The sequence below is a fragment of the Syngnathoides biaculeatus genome, chromosome 1, assembly GCF_019802595.1.
Source record: "Syngnathoides biaculeatus isolate LvHL_M chromosome 1, ASM1980259v1, whole genome shotgun sequence".
NCBI lineage: Eukaryota > Metazoa > Chordata > Actinopteri > Syngnathiformes > Syngnathidae > Syngnathoides > Syngnathoides biaculeatus.
In genome coordinates, this window is record NC_084640.1 from 6525698 (window position 1) to 6543550 (window position 17853).

Below are 17853 nucleotides of genomic sequence, written 5' to 3' on the forward strand. Positions count from 1 at the left end.
TTTAGTCTGTTTTCATGTCGCAGTCAAGACAAGGCTTTTTATGCAGTCTGCTAAATTTTGACCTCTGGGGTGCCAATATTTTTTTAGTATGACTGGATATTGTAATCCTGGGTAAAAGTTGATTTACTATGTCCAGTACTACTCCTTCATAGGTACAACTGTGTTATGTATTTCAAAGTTTTGATTAACAAGTGTATGTATATTTTGTGTGTGTTTGACAGGACTCTTGAAGAGAGAGCTCAGCGACTCTTCAGCACCAAAGGCAAATCTTTGGAATTGCTGGATCCTTCACTGTTTGCCAAAAATCCCAAAGCTAAAGGTCCCAAGAAGTATGTATTTTTCAACTATAATATATATACAGTGGTACCTCGGTTTTCGAACGTCTTGGTTTTCGTACAAATCGGTTTTCGAACGGAAATTTTGTGATTTCCCCCCCCCCCCTTTTTTTTTTTTGGAAATTTTATTTATTTTTTTTTTTTTTAAACAAAAATCAGTATTTGAACACCCCAAGCAGCTGACCCACAATGATTTGTTATTGTGCTTTCGAACGCACCCCCGAAAAAAACTGAAAAGACGTAATGCGCGCGATCGTGCACATTAGCGCGCAGCATAACCAGTTGACTCACACACTCCTCTGCTCGGGGACGTTTCCCAGTACTATCGTGACTTTTTTGAGAAATTGATTGAGAAACATTAACCCCTGATCATGGCTCCAAAGAAGGCAAGTGTAATTGCTGGTGCTGAAAAAAGGAAAGTGATGCGTAAAACTGTCGACTTCAAGAAGGATTTGTTAGCCGAGCACTAATCTGGTGTGCATGTTCCTGAGCTATCGAAGAAGTATGGCATGGCGAAATTGACGATCAGCACCATCCTAAAACAAAATGATGCCCTCAAATCAAATGATGCTGCTAAAGGAGCAACCGTGTTGACCAAGCAGAGGCCACAGATCTTGGAGGAAGTCAAAGTTGCTTCTTATTTTTGTGAACGAGCAGCAGTTAGCTGGGGATATTGTTGGCGAGCAAGGGATTTGCGCCAAACCTAGAAATCTGTATACACATTTAAAAAGAAAAGACCGCAGTATAGTTCTTGAGGGCTTTGAATTCAAAGCAAGTTGAGGATGGTTTGAAAATTTCCGCAAAAGAAATGAGATACACCATGGGGAGGCTGCAAGTTTGGACCAGGCCGCCGCGGAAAAGTTCAAAGCTGAGTTTGCCCGTTTCATCATCAGCTATCTGTGCTAAATGGAACGACATCATAATTTTATAGAATTTCATCACCCTAATAAAGCTGAATGTTGCAGAGCACTGCAAAATTTTAATATTATGAGCCACTTCAGAAAAGTGCTTAAAAGACACCAGAAACAAACATTAGATTCATTCTTTGTGAAGAAAAGGTGAGTCACCCCCACCGAAGACATCTGAAACTGTTGTTTTGCATTGCTTTTTTCTTGTGTTCCATTAACCCTACCTCTAGTTGCAATTTTTTTTTTTAATGTTATGCAATTTCTGTGCAAATAAAAAAACAATATCGTTTTTTTCCCTCCCTTATTATTGCTTGTTTAAAGTTATTCTGCTCTTTTGTTAATAAAAAAAAAAAGGTTTACAAGGCTAGGGGCCGAGTCGCTACAGATACGGCAATGCACTCCCAGCCTAGCATACGCTACTAGGCTAAAGCATACATTTTAAATAAATATATTTCTTAAATGATTTAATGATATAAAGTATTTAAACTATTCCTACTATGCAGTTTATTATCAGGAAAAGCTTTAAAAAAAAAGCTTTCGCTCTCGTCCTTTGCATCAGTGTAATCCATTTTTCACGATGAACCGGGTGTCTTGCAAACTTAGGAAGGGTAAATCCATCCTCCAAGTGTTCAAGCAATGTCCAGCAATGCAACAAGCCGGAATTTTGTCTAATACGAAGGTACAACAAACTACCTTCCCGGAGGTAAAACTAATAGAAACAAACGAGTCCATTTTAGGGCAGTCCTGCCATGTACATCACTTTCTGCTTCTTCTCGAAAACAAATCCCTCGAGAGGATTTTCAGGGCGGGAGTTACAAAAAGCTGTACACGTCAAAATCATGTTTTGTGGTGGGGAAAAAAAACGCATGGGTCCATGTCAGCTGCCTTTTTTTCATTAATAATAATAATAATACTAACAATCATGCATTTCATGACAGTGGCTCTTTAAATTGCTTCAGTTAGGTTCAATTGTCTCAGTTGGGTTCAGTGTGATGTAGACTGCAGACTTGACATATGGCCAGAAGACTATCATTGATAACCTCCACAGTCTGGGTAAGCCACAAAAATTCATAGCTAAGCAGGCTGGCAGACTGCTGTGTTCATGTATATCAAATGGAAAGTCTATCTGACGGACAAAATGTGTCAGGAGAAGATGTATCAGTAAAAGAGAAGACTGGGCTTCAGTGGTTTATCAAACAGAGAAGCTTCAAAAATCTAGCAGAGATCCAGAAAGTGGAATTAGGAGTCACAGCGTCTTAAAAAAACAACACATTGACTCATTTGGCGGGAGATGGGATAAACCATTTAGGTTCTTTGGCTCAAGCTGTTTTGTAGCCAGAACAACATAAGAAGCGTCTCAACTCAGCTGAGGGAAAGGACTGGACTGTCGGCCAGTTGAACCAGTGGTTCAAGGTCCTTTTTGTCACTATCTCTAGGCACCACTGTATCTTCCCGTCTATCTTTATCTACTTTAGAAATTATCTACTACTACCTACATATCTACACTAGCATTGTACCAACCTATATAGCTACCTACCAACATATCTATCTTTCAATATAGTCCTGCCATGATATTTTATAGGATGATATATTTTCTCCAAAGTGTGACGATTAATGATAGTATTGTTTGATGCCACTGATAGAATATTAGATCAGAATCATAATCGGCGAAGTGTGTAACAACATGCAAGGAATTTGTCTCTGGTAGTGCCGCCCAAGTACAACATTGATGTTGAGTACAAAGAACAAGAAGAAACAAACCAAGAAGAATGAAGAATAATACACAGTCAATTGATAAACTTTTTTTCCCCTTCCTTAAAGGAACACAGCGTTGTGCAAAGTTGTGCATGGATGTTGACTCTTCTAGGATTTAGAGCAGTTAGGATGCCCATTACAGTGATAGTCCAGGTTCAATGATGATTGTACAAAGAATGTCAAGGTTCAAGGAGTGTGTGCAGTTCAAAGTGACAAGTTGGACAATAGTCTATTGAAAATAATATTTATGCTGATTGAACCAGCAAGGTTTTACACAGATAACTCAAGGTAGAAAATTGGTAGCATGTTTCAGAGGAATTATTGGTTAGCTGTTCAAGAATTTAACAACTTAATTGCAAGGGAAGAAACAGCAGAATTCATTAACTCTGTCCTTCATGCCTACCCACAACACCCCGTCCTTGTATGTCCAGCCCTTTTCTTTCTTGTCTTGTCCTTTCCTTCACTGGGTGTAGCACTACTACCCCAAAAAAACACTCAAATCAAATGCCATTGTACTGGACATATATTAGACTTTCCTTGTCTTTATTCTAATAAATTTCCTGTCTGTTCTTCTCTTCCTACATTAATTTTTTCCCGATTTTTCTGTTACTCACCTTTAAAACTTTCTGACTTAAAATTTTCAATTTAAAAAGTAGCATCTTTAAAAAGTTCTGCGACATAGTAATACTGTTCCATCATAAAAGGGATTCAAAACCTTTAATATAAGAAGAATAAATGAATTTCGATAGTAATTGTCATATACCAGACCAAGCTATATTCATAGTCAAACAATGAAAGTGCCTGTAATTGATTGTTGAAATTAATACAAGATTTCATTCACCATACCTGCAGAGACATAGAGCGAAACAAGGAAATTGGGTTTCTGGAGGCTCAGCTCTATGAGTATGTTGAAATCCTTGGTGTAAGTATTATAACAAATAATAACCAATAATAATAAATAATTCTTATGAGAATAAGTTTTAATTACCCAATTTTTGTGATAACTATTATAAGAGTCAAGTTTATATGCCTTTACAGGATCAGAGACAGCTTACGCATGAAAATGTGCAGAGAAAGCAAGCCAGAACTGGGGAGGAACGTGAAGAAGAGGAGGAGGAGCAGTTGAGTGAGAGTGAAAGCGAAGATGAAGACAATGAGATAATCTACAACCCTAAGAATTTGCCGCTGGGCTGGGATGGCAAGGTATAAAATGTCTAGCTCAGATACATAAGGAATGAGAAAATGGTTATGGTGAAGAAACATAAGTAAATTTAACTAAAGAATTACATTAGAACGGTATTGTTGTTGCATTATTAAAAAAACAAAACAAAAAACAACAATTTCCAAAACTTAACACCGTCAAAAAGGGATTTAAGTGCTTGCATAAATTTCATTATATTGAAGCGCTTTTAGAGCCCAAGTGTCATCCCTATAAACATTCTAAAATAGATATTGTAATGAAACATACATATAACATTATTCACTTCAATGTCTATACGAAAAAATAAATGTGAGTGGAGAGCGCGTCATCCATGCGCAAAGTTGCATTCTCGGCTGGGTTCTTCAGAGCTGCCGCCGTCCGCAAAGCCCGACGCGCAGCCTTCGCAGAAGCCGTGACCGCCGAACGCGGCGCCTCGGCCAGTGTGGCTCATTTTCGGCGCCGTGGTGGCTTATAATGGAGCCGAGCCGTGCTGCTTTTATGGGGTTGTTCATCGCCGCCGCAGTACGCGATCAACAACACCGCCGAGCCGGGGAGCTTTACTGCGCGCGGCTGAGTGAGGCATTCTTGGCTGGGTTCTTCAGAGCCACCGTTGTCCGCGAGCCCGAAGCGCAGCTTTTGCTGGCGAAGCAACGCAGCCGTCCAACGCAGACATCGACATATTTCGTACGCGGATCTATTGTTATGTTATGAGAGACCGATTACGTGGTCCGCCCCAAACTATTATTTTTTTTAATAGCTGTATACACAATTACCTGTCATTTGTAATCCACGAAGCTCTCGTCCTCTGCACCCGTGCAATCCATTTTTCATGACGAACCGCGTCTCTTGCAAATTTATGAAGGGTAAATCCATTCTCCCGAGTGTTAAAGCAATGTCCTGCAATGCAACGAGCCGGCATTTTGGCTAACATGACTGACTTGGCGCTGCTTATCTGGGACACTTGAGTGACGAGAGGGGTGGAGCTCTCAACTGATCACCACCTGGTGATGAGTATGCTCCGAGGGTGGGGGAAGATGCTGGTCTGACGTGGCAGGAACAAACGCAAGTGGTTGCTAGGAATGACTGGCAGATTCCCCTGTCAGAAGTCATTCAACTCCCACTTCGGGGGGAAGTGGGATACAATGAGCCAGAGTGAACGATGTTCCACGCCTCCATTGCTGCTACGAATGTCTGGGAGAATCCCATGTCAAGCAGTTTCAACTCCCACCTCCGGAAGAACTTAGCTCATGTTCCGGGGAATGTGGGGGACATTGAGTCTGAGTGGACGTGCTTCTTTTGCTGAGGCGGCAGACCAGAGCTGTGTCTGTAAGATGGTCTGTGCCTCTCATGGCAGCAATCCTCTATCCCGTTGGTAGACACCGATGGTGAGGGATGCCGTCATGCTGAAGGAGTGCTGTCAAGCATTTTTGGCCTGTGGGACTCCTGAGGCAGTTGATGAGTACTGGCTGGCCAAAGTGGAATGCTGGTTTGGTGGTTGCTCAAGCAACATTTAGGGCATGGGAGGTGTTGGCGAGCCCATTGGCGTGAGACTTCCGTCTTCGTGGAAATTCTGGTCCACCATCTGGCATCTCAGGAAGGGGAAGCAGTGGACCGTCAACTTTGTCTAAAGTGAGGATGGGGCACTGCTGACTTTGACAAGGGACGTTGTGAGTTGGTGTGGAAAATACTTCAAAGACCTCAATTCCACTGACAAGCTCCTTCCCATGAGGAAGCAGAGTCAGAGTTCTCTGAGATGGGCTCTCCTATCTCTGGGGTTGAGGTCACTGAGGTGATTAAAAAGCTCCTCATTGCTAAGACCGTGGGGGCGAATGTGATTTGCCCACAGTTCTTAAAGTCTCTGTAGGTTATGGGGATGTCCAGGTTGACACCCCTCTGGAACATCACATGGACATTGGGGTCAGTGCCTCTGGATTGGCAGGCTGGTGGGGACTGGTGGTGTGTTCCGAAGACATTCACACTCCGTAGGCTCCCTGGTCAGGTCTGTTTAGGGGTAATGGAGAGGGTGGTCCATCGGGTAGTCGAATGTCAGTTTCAAGGGGAGAAACTTGTTTTTCATCCTGGCCGTGGAATAATGGACCAACTCTACACCCTCGGCAGGGTCCTCTAGGGTGTATGGGAGTTTGCCAACCAATCTACATGTGTTTTGTGGACTTGGAGATTGGTGTTGTGAGGGAAGACATGAGGCCAGTTGGTGTTAAAAAGGAAGTGCAAGAGACAGGCTTACATGGAAAATGATGACACGCTGTGGTGACTCCTAACTGGACAAGCTGAAAGGAAAAGAAGAAGTAGAAGGGGTCTGAATTTATCCCACAAGGAGTCCTTTCCGGGGAGAGTAGGACTCCCCCAAGGCTCATCAATTCATTTCATAACATTTATGGACAGAATCTCCAGGTGCAGCTGAGGCGTAGAGGGAGTCCGGTCTGTTGACCTCAGTATTGTATCTCTGCTTTTTGCAGATGATGGGGTTCTGTTGGCTTCATCAAGCCAGAATCTCCAACTCACACTGGAGTGGTTAACAGCAGAGCGTGAAGTGGCTTGGTTGAGAATAAGCACCTTCAAATCTGAGAACATGGTCCTCGGGTGGATAAGGTTGCTGTGCTTTTTCCATGGTCAGGGTGAAATCCTGCCCCAAGTGGAGGAGTTCAAGTATCTCAGGGTCTTGTTCTTGAGGGAAAGAAGAATGGATGGGGGAGATTGACAGGGAGATCGGTGCACCGTCTGCATTGATGCTGGCTTTGTGTCGGTCCGTTGTGGTATAGAATGAGCGAAGTCGAAAGGCGAAGCTCTCAATTTACCAGTCTTATCTATGTTCCTACCTTCACCTACGGTCACGAGCTTTGGGTCATGGCTGAAAGAACAATTCCCGATACTCTCTGCCAAAATGAGTTTCCTCCGCAGGGTGTCCTGGCATCCAGGAGGGGCTCAGAATTCAACCGCTGCTTCTTTGCATTAAGAGGAGCGGTACAAGCAGTATAAAATCGGCTGATTGATAATTGGACGAAGTACCGGTATGTGCCTTGGCTCCAAAAAGTTGAAATTAGCTGCTTTGGTCAGCTCATGTGTTCAACAGATCGGCACCATGTTTACACACAGGCTTCCTAGGCTACATAACATTTTGTTGCATGCTTGCGAGCCGTACCAAATTAAAAGTACTTTAACATACCTCAAGCAAGCCCAACACGAACATCCTCCCCTGTCTGGAGCACCGATGTCCACCAACACCCCACCCATTTTCTTCTAATAATACAGTCTGTGTGATCAAGTTGTCGTCCACACGGTAACGAGTGTATCCAGTCGCATTTCATTTGACCAGATAAAGTCCAATGATCGTAAAAAACAGGAACCTGCAGTATCAGAATACATTATTTTTTTTGGAGTAGTTTTTCATAGTGCGATCGTGAGAGAGCAAATTTGTCTTGTCTGATCTGCGCATTACGTGTTTTGTCTCAGCTGTCTTGTCTCTCATATGGTGCCATTTTTAAAAAAATAACTATTGCCAGTCAGTTATTTACAGTATACGTCAAATGACCCCCAACCCCTCCCAAAAAACCTGATAAAAATACTACTATATAAAAACAAACTAGCTTTTGGATTCAACTATGCTGTGCACGATGGTGACGAGAAGTTAATGTCCTTTGCAGAGCTGATCAATAACATTAAAACCGATCGGCTGATCAGCATAAACATTGTGATTGTCGGCTGACTCCGATCAAGCCAATAAATTTGGTGTAAAGTCTACGGGGGGAGACAATGATTTTTGCAAATCGCTTCATAGAGAAAAGTGTAAGGGATTCGGATAACTTTCCGTACCAAATGTATCTTACTTTTACATTACACTGAGAAAATTGTCTCATTCATTGTGGTGAGTGCATGAGTTTTGACTGTTTTGTTTTTCTTCCAGCCAATTCCATACTGGCTCTATAAACTCCATGGCCTGAATATCAACTACAACTGTGAAATCTGTGGAAACTACACTTACCGAGGACCCAAAGCTTTTCAGCGACACTTTGCGGTATTTTCTTTTCAAGCCAATGCATATATGTAGTGAGACATGTCAGAAGAGGTCAGGATAGGTCAACCCGACTGTCAGTCAATTGACGTATTGCAGGGGTGCACAATGCGTCAGTCGATCGTGAGCCAGTTTTGGTTGATCGCTTGTCGGTGTGCCTTTCCAAAAAAAAAAAAAAGACTGGCAATGACCCATCATGATTCAGGTGTGGCCAATCCATTGATCGCACGCACATAAAGGCGCATTTTAGCAAGCTGGCCTATTTACCATCTCTATCTGGGTCCCCCATTGGTGAGATGCTGGCTGCTTGTAAAGTAGATCTTGTGATTTAAAAAAAGAAAAAAGTCTGGACACCCCTGACGTATCGGTTACACCTGAATCAAGTGACGAGATGCATGACAGGCTGACATCTTTTTTAAATTTCTTTACTTTATTGGGTACGCTGTTACGCGATCGATCGAAACTAAGTTTAAAAAAAAAAAAAAGAAACGTTTCCTTGTCAATTGTCTCCTGTTTTTATTCTCCTCACCGATGTCATATTAAGGTGGGTTCAACGACTGGAGACAAATTCCTCCCCTATTAAGCTGATTCTTAGGAAGAATGGTTGCCAGTTGGGGACCTGGGATCTATAATGCTACTTTAGTGTTTCATGGATATTAACTTATTCCGCATGATGGTCGGTGGCCAACTTTAATGCTTCATACAACAGTCAGGAGAGGAAGGGCAGTGTCATGATAGGAAGGACCCGTGCCCAGGTGTTCTGCATGATGGTCACTGGCCCCCCCATTTCTTTCCCCCACTGATTTTTAACACACCACATACAATGCTTTGTGAAAGTATTCATCCCTCTTGTACTTTTCAACCTTTTGCAATATTTCAGGCTTCAAACATAAAGATATGAATGTTTTTTTTTTTGTTTGTTTTTTTTTCCAGAATCAACAACAAGTGGTACACAATCATGAAGTGGAACAAAATTTGTTTTAAACTTTTTTTTTTTTTTTAACAAACTAAAAACCTGAAAAGTAGGGCGTGCAGTATTATTCGGCCCCCTTGCATTAATACTTTGTAGCACCACCTTTTGCTGCAAATACAGCTGCAAGTCGTTTAAAGTATGTCTCTATCAGTTTTGCACAATGAGAGACTGAAATTCTTGCCCATTCTTCCTAGCAAAACAGCTCGAGCTCAGTGAGGTTGGATGGGGAACGTTTGTGATCAGCAATCTTCAGCTCTGCCCGCAGATTCTCAATTGGTTTGAGGTCTGGACTTTGACTTGGCCATTCTAACACCTGGGTATGTTTATTTGTGAACCATTGTAGATTTGGCTTTATGCTTAGAATCGTTTTCCTGTTGGAAATAAATCTCCATCCAAGTCTAAGGTCTTTTGCAGACACAAACAGGTTTTCTTCCAGAATGGTCCTGTATTTGGCTCCATTCATGTTCGCATCAATTTTGACCATCTTCCCTGTCCCTGCTGAAGAAAAGCAGGCCCAAACCATGAGGGTGCCACCACCTGTTTGACAGTGGGGATGGTGTGTTCAGGGCGATAATCTGTGTTGCTTTTACGCCAAACATATTGTTTTGCATTGTGGCCACAAAGTTTGATTTGGGTTTCATCTGACCAGAGCACTTTCTTCCACATGTTGAGCGTGTCTCCCAGGTGGCTTTTGGCAAACTCTAAATGAGACTTTTTATGGATATCTTTGAGAAATGGGTTTCTTCTTGCCACTCTTCCATAAAGGCCAGATTTGTGCAGTGTACAATTGATTGTTGTCCAATGGACAGACTCGCCCACCTCAGTTGTAGATCTCTGCAGTTCATCCAGCGTGATCATGGGCCTCTTGGCTGCATCTCTGATCAGTTTTCTCCTTGTTCGAGGTGAAAGTTTAGAGTAATGGCTGGGTCTTGGAAGATTCGCAGTGGTCTGATACTCCTTTCATTTCAATATGATTGCTTGCACAATGGTCATTGAGATGTTTAAAGCTTGGGAAATCTTTTTGTGTCCAAATCCGGCTTTAAACTTCTTCACAACAGTATCTTGGACCTGCCTGGTGTGTTCCTTGGTCTTCGTGATGCTCTCTGCACTTTAAACAGAACCCTGAGACTATCACAGAGCAGGTGCATTTATACGGAGACTTGATTACACACAGGTCGATTCTATTTATCATCAGTCAACATTGGATCATTCAGAGATCTTCACTGAACTTATGAAATGAGTTTGCTGCACTGAAAGGGGCCGAATAATATTGCACGTTCCACTTTTTTACTTGTTAAAGTATAAAATCTCCAATACATTTTGTTCCACTTCACCATTTTGTCCCACTTGTTGATTCTTGACAAAAAATTGTAATTTTATGTTTTTTTGAAGCCTGAAATGTTGCAAAATGTTGAAAAGTTCAAGGGGCTGAATACTTTCATAAGGCACTGTACATTCACAAATCCTTTGGATCTGGTTGGATTGGGTAGGGGTGATGGTTGTAGATCATTGCACCGTGACCATCTCTCATCACCAGTCTGCCCCATTATAATAAAGGACACGCCAGCACCACACAACATCATGGTACAGGAACAATGGTTGCGAGTTTGGAACCTACCATTCATAGCAATGGGATGGTTTGTGAATATTGACATTTTTTATTCTTTGACCTTGACATTTTCTTTACTGTTTAAAGCCTTTCCCTCTTCACCATATCTGTATTTCTGTTCTGGTTAGGAATGGAGGCATGCCCATGGTATGCGCTGTCTTGGAATCCCCAACACTGCCCACTTTGCCAATGTCACACAGATTGAGGATGCCGTCTCTTGTAAGTCTTATTTTCCAAAATAACATAGATTTATTTCACACTTTTAACCCTTGTTACTTATTATCCATTTGTGTCTCCAGTCTCCTCCAAACATTGAAACAGCAAGGTCAATTCCTTTGCTTTTGTTGTGTGCTGACAACATTTGTATTTCAGATCCATCCATCTTCTACCACTTTTCCAAGTCAGGTCGCGGGTTAGTAGCTTTAGCAGGGATATCCAGACTTCCCTTTCCCCAGCCACTTCATCCAGCTCTTCCAGAGGGATCCCGAGACATTCCCTGGCTATCTGAAACACATTTCCAGCGTCCCTGGGATCTCTTTCTGGTGGAATGTGCCTGGAACACCTCCCTAGGGAGGCATCCGGATGATATGCCTCAGCCACCTCTTTTGGCTAATCTCAATGCGGAGGAGCAGCACCCTATCTTTAAGGGAGAACCTGGACACCCTGGGGAGAAAAGTCATTTCAGCAGTTTGTGCCCAGGATCTTGTTCTTTCGAGCAAGACTCTCAGCTCGTGAGCGTAGGAACGTAGATCGACTGGTAAATTGAGAGCTTCACCTTTCAACTTAGCTCCCTCTCACAACGGATCAATACAAAGCCCACATCACTGCAGACACTGCACCGATCCGCCTGTCGATCCATGTCGATGTCGGTCCATTTTTCCCCTCACTCTTGAACAAGACCCCAAGATACTTGAATTTCTCCACTTGGGGCAGGAACTCATCCCCACCCCAGAAAGGACATGCCACCCTTTTCCGACTGAGGACCATGGTCTCGGATTTGGGGGTGCTGAGTCTCATCCCAGCCGCTTCACACTGTTGCAAACCGCTCCAGTGAGAGTTGGAGAGCACAGTTTAATGAAGCCAACAAGACCACATCATCCTGAAAGCTCAGGCCACCAAACCGGACACCCTCTACACCTCTGCTGCACCGAGAAATTCTGTCCATAAAAGTTATGAACAACATCAGTGACAAAGGGCAGGCTTGGCAGAGTTCAACTCTTACTGGAAACCAGTCCAAATTATTCCTGGCAATGCAGACCAAACTCTGACACCGGTCGTACAGAAACCGAACAGCTCCTTTCAGGGGGTTTGGTACCCTATACTCCCGAAGAACCCCTCCACAGGATTTCCCCAGGGACACAGTTGAACGCCTTCTCCAAGTCCGCAAAACATGTAGACTGGTTGGGCGAACTCCCATGCACTCTCGAGGATCCTGCCGAGGGTGCAGCGCTGGTCCACTGTTTCACGGCCAGGACGTAAACCACATTGCTCCTCCTGAATCTGAGATTCGACTTCCCGAATGACCGTCCTCTTCAGCACCTTTCAGACCTTTCTAGGGAGTCGAAGGAGTGTGATTGGCCTTGTAGTTGGAACACACCCTCCGGTCCCCCTTCTTAAAAACCACCCCAGTCTGCCAATCCAGAGGCACTGACCCCAATGTCCATGCGATGTTGCAGGGGTGTGTCAACCAGGACATCCCTACAACATCCAGAACCTTATAGAAACTTTGAAAAAAATCTCAAGCAGTTTTAAAGTCCATGGCCTCACCAAACTCCTCCTATGCCCGGGTTTTTGCCTCAGCGACCACCGGAGCTTCATTATGCTTGGCCAGCCGGTACCGGCTAGAAATACCCGATAGGACTCTTTCTTCAGCTTGATGGCATCCCTCACTGTTGATATCCACCAACGTGTTGGGGGGTTGCCGCTACGACAGGCACCGACCACCTTCTGTCCACATCTCTGGTCGGCTGCTTCTGCAATGGAGGTGCGGAACATCGTCCACTCAGACTCAGTGTCCACTGCCTCCCCCGAAAGTGGGAGTTGAAATGACTTCTGACAGGGTAATCTGCCAGCCGTTCCCAGCAGACCCTTACAATGTTTATTCCTGCCACGTCAGACCAACATAGTCCCCCACCATCTGTACCAACTCATCACCAGGTGGTGATCAGTTGAGAGCTCCACTCCTCTCTTCCTCCAACTGTCCAAGACATACAGCCACAAGTCCGATGACACAACCACAAAGTCGAACTGCAACCTCGCGTGTCCTGGTGCCAAGTGCACGTAGACACCCATAAACCTGAACATGGTCCGTGATGAGCACAGAATTCCACAAACAGAACACTACTCATGTTCTGATTGGGGTGCGGGGCGTTCCTCCCAAACACGCCTTTCCAGGTCTCACTGTCATTGCCCACATTGGCATTGAAGTCCCCCAGCAGAATATTGGAGTCCCCAGAGGAAACACTCTCTAGCACTCCCCTAAAGGACTCCAAAAAGGGTGGGTACTCTGAACTGTTTGGCACATTAACACAAACAGTGAGGACCCCAACCTGATTGTGGAGGGAGGCTACCCTCTCATCCACCAGAGTGAAACCCTAACCTACAGGCCCCGAGCCGTGGGCCATAAGTATACCCGCACCTGCTCGGCGCCTCTCACCGTGGGCAACTCCAAAGTGGAACAGAGTCCAGCCCCTCTCAAGAGGACTGGTACCAGAGCCCAAGCGGTGTGTAGAGACGAGTCAGACTATATCTAGTCGGAACTTTACAATCTCATGCACCAGCTTGGGCTCCTTCCCTGCCAGAGGGGTCACATTCCTTGTCCCTAGAGCTAGTTTCTGTAGCCAGGGATCGAATCGCCAAGATTCCTATTTTTGGCTACCGCCCAGCTCATATTGCACCTGACCCCATCTCCCCACTCACAGGTGCTGTGTCCATGGGAAGGGGGACCCATGTTACCCTTTCAAGCTGTGCCTGGCCGAGCCCAATGGGTGCAGGCCCAGCCACTAGCCACCTCTCTTTCAGGCTTCACCTCCAGGCGTTGCTCAAGAGGGGGACCCTGGTGACCCGTGTCCGGGCACGGGAAAGTGAGATCCAATATTTGTATTTGTCATGGGTGACCATACCAGGGACGTGAAGCCCCAGACAACTTAGCTCCTAGGATCATTGGGACATACAAACCCCTCCACCATGATAAGGTGACGGCTCGAGGAGGGGGTGTTTTAGATCAAAAGATGAATATGAGACAAAAGTTCAGAGTGGCTCCCAGCATGCTTTGTGGCACAAAGGATGTGAATAGCGTTTAAAGTGCATGTTTTGTCTCAATTATATCTTTAGGCATTTTTTTGTTTTATTATTTGCTCGTTATAATGTTCTCTTTGCTATGGTCTGATAATTTTCATTTTGAAAATAATACGGTGAATGTGAACATTTTGATGAATGATAGTGGATGGCAGGTTGTCAAACTCTGTTTTTTCACGGGCCACATTGTCGTTACGGTTTCCCTCAGAGGGCTGTTCTGACTGTGAAACCAACATTTTTAGCCTCTTCATCCTATTTATACGTGAAATTAATGAGGTATTTTTCAAATCAGAACTCAAGAGTAATGGGCTTTTTAATGGGTTGATGTTTGGTCACACAAATCCAGCCCTTTGGGGGCACAAGCCAGTGCAAACTGTAGGCCGGTCCCAAGCTCTGATAAATGCAAAGGGTTGCGTCAGGTATGGTATCCTGCATAAAACTGCCCAACAAATATGAGCGTTCATCTAAAGCTTGGATGGAAAAAGATATGCTGTGGCGACCCCTAACAGGACAAGGTGTAAGGAAAAGAAGAAAGATGTTTGGTCACACAAAAATGCTTGCAATAGCTTAACATTACCATTTATGATGTGACAATTTGAAAACTTGGTCCACATTGGAACAAGAATCATGGAACATGATTTGCCTTCACGGGCCACATAAAATCATATGGTGGGCCGGATCTGGCCCCCGGGCCTTGAGTTTCACACCTGTGGTGTCGGGGAATGTAAGATTCTGCTTGTGTATGGAAAAACTGCAGCTGTTCCTCACTGCCTCGTGAGCCCCACCATGTGGTAGCATTTATGCTAACACATACATCAGTTTGCATGGATGCTCTATATATAACCAGCGTGTTTGGTTGTAGTTAATTGAAATACTCACCCAAAAAACATTTACAGATTTTGGAACTTGGTGCACACATAAGGTGTGTTGTATTATTTTGCGCACGGTCCATTATGGATAAAACTAAAGACTCTGAAGTGTCTTCTAGTTGCGAAAATACTGTACATATACTTTTTTTTCCCTCAAGAGACAGCACCATAGGGTGACCTAGAAGAGCTGAGCTTGATGCACGGAGGTTGATTACATTTTATGCAGACGATGTAATCTGAGAGCGGTTACTGACTAAGAGAGTGGTAGGGGAGAGTATACCTAGACAGCATAAGATGACTGTGTGATGCATGTCTGGTGGTGAGGAGGAAGATTCAAAAGATAATGGTAGAGCAGAGAGCAATGTGGTGGAAGCTGAGAAAGGAAGAGTGTTGTGTGGCCTTTCAGAAGTAGGTGAGACAGGCTCTACGTGGACAGGAGGAGCTCCTGGAAGACTGGACTACTCCAACTATAGGCAGGAAAGTCCTTGGTTTATCTTCAAGTAGGAAAGGGAAGGAGACTTGGTTGTGGAACCCCAAAGCACAGGAAGTCATACAAGGAAAGAGGTTAGCAAAGAAGAAATAGGTCACTGAGAAGACTAAGGAATACCGTGAGATGCGACGTAGGGCAAAGGTAGAGGTGGTGAAGGCTAAACAAGAAGCATATGTTGACATGTACACCTGGTTGGACGCTAAAGAAGGAAAAATTATCTCAACAGGTTGGCCAGACAGAGTGATAGAGATGGCAGGGATGTGCAGTAGGCTAGGGTAACTGGATTTGGTTTGGACATGTCCAGTGGAGTGCGAGTTAATATATTGGTAGAAGGGTGATCATGATTGATAGGTAATTTTAATCATAGGTTTTCCTCAACAATGAGACATAAAATGAGAAAAAGAAATCCACAAAATCTTGTCTGATTTTAAAGAATTTATTCGCAAATTTATCTTAAAAATCAGTATTTGGGTACCATTAGTAATTGGCAGCAATTATTGGAAAATAAAAGGCATATAAAACCCCCCTAACCCTAATCGTCCTTAAGATGTAATCTCACTCCTTCCTATTTGGACCAGAAAGAGTGCAGAGTTGCATCCAAAGACCACGATCCCTTCTGTGAATCATAGGGTGGAAACCTCATACTTTGGGGCTGTATATCTGCAAAGGGACCAGGACGACTGATCCGTGTCAAGAAAAGAATCAATTAGTCCAGTATCGTGAGATTTTGAGTGAAAACTTCCTTCCATCAGCATGGGCATCGAAGATGAAATCCGGCTGGGTCTTTCAGTATGGTATTTTTTCCAAACAATCTGCTGGGGAGTGAAGGAGTGGTTTCGTAAGAAATATTTCAAGGTCCTGAGTGTTCTAGCCAGTCTCCAGATCTCAATCATGTAGAAAATATTTTCACTGTTGGAAGTAATATAAACATAAGGGTTCGAAATAGTTTGCCTAGTGCGACGGTTAGATATTTGTACATCACAATCTCAAAAACAACCAGGTGACTGGTCATATGAAAATTAAGTAAAACAAGGAAATAAAATAAATCTCTATTGGTATTGACTGTTTATAAAAAAAAAAAAATTAAATCATACTAAAAATCATAAAAGCAATTCCTCCTATCAAGACAATTATCCTGTACCCCATTGTGATGTTTTTTTGTTTTGTTTTAATACAAACGTTCATGTTGTCAACAAACAAAAGTTTTTCAATTTTTTTATGAGGCTACTTTCATGATAAGCATGGTTAAAAGAACACTACCATAGTTTCTCCTGTATCATACGTTCTCAAACTGAATGCAGGGCCACAAAGTGGACCACCAAAACAGTCTTCTACCTCTACATAATGTGTACCTATGATTTTTTTTTTTTTTTTTTTTTTTTTTTTTTTTTTTTCTATCCATTGACATTTATCCTCTTTCATTTAGATTTCCCAGTTAACCTCTAAACTGTTATTTTTCTTACTTGGGTATACATATCCTTGGATAGCATGTTTAGTACAGTATGCATGCTCATGTTTTGACACTGTAGCTTGACGGAGGTATTTGGCACTAATGTTTAGCCATCCTACACAATGTTCTTGAAACTAAAAGGCCATCTCCTTGGATGGCATTTTGACTTAAAGAAAAATGTAATTGTGACACCATAACAATCTGCAGAGGGGGGGATAAACCCAGAGAGGGCCTATTAACAACTACAACTGTTTAGGAGATTACTGGACAAAGTTTTTATTTTTAATAACTGTACAACACGAGGCATGCTGGGAAGTTTTGTATGGCAAAGCTGCCGTGTTTGAACAATCTCATCGTTGACCGTCATCTAGTCATGTGGGAGGTGTAAAGCTGCAATGTGAAAAGTTATATTTTTAGTATTTTTACTTTGTCTACAATACAATGTGTTTACAATAGACTTGTATACACAATTGTTTTATAAAGATTTTCTTGAAAGAATTGTGCATAAAATGAAAAATTACAGTAGTACTTTATCACAAGAGCTTTGAGGAAAAAAATGAGCATACAGCACAACCTCAGTTGACAATGTTTGTAATGTGGATATCATGTCATTTATTTTGTCATGAACCCTTCTTTAAAAAGAATTGTAACTAGTTACTCTTTTTTTTTTTTTTTTACATTTACTACTTTTTTAAAGGAGCAAGTTCTGAAATGTCTACAAAAAAAATGTTTACACAGTTGTTGAACATCTTTGTCACCGCAATTTTTGGGGGTTGGCATTGTCAATAGTAATAACTTATTTTTGCTCAACTTTAGTGTGGGCAAAACTGAAGTCCCAAAAGGCCTTAGAGCGTTGGCAACCTGACACAGAGGTAAGTTTGAAAACATTTTGTAAAATGTTCATTTTCCAGCAGTGTTGAAAATTCTCTTCTCTGT

At 43.0% G+C, this 17853-nt stretch overlaps 1 protein-coding gene across 2 annotated transcripts in view; it reads left to right on the top strand.

Moving 5' to 3' along the window:
• Positions 1 to 17853, top strand: part of sf3a3 (splicing factor 3a, subunit 3) — a 44561-nt gene that overhangs the window by 25284 nt on the left and 1424 nt on the right. For both annotated transcript variants that reach the window (XM_061845371.1, XM_061845461.1), the window contains 6 exons: positions 222 to 329; positions 3851 to 3920; positions 4037 to 4201; positions 8122 to 8232; positions 10940 to 11030; positions 17734 to 17789. In XM_061845371.1, coding sequence (XP_061701355.1) covers positions 222 to 329; positions 3851 to 3920; positions 4037 to 4201; positions 8122 to 8232; positions 10940 to 11030; positions 17734 to 17789 — 601 coding nt within the window. The remainder of the gene's footprint in view (positions 1 to 221; positions 330 to 3850; positions 3921 to 4036; positions 4202 to 8121; positions 8233 to 10939; positions 11031 to 17733; positions 17790 to 17853) is intronic.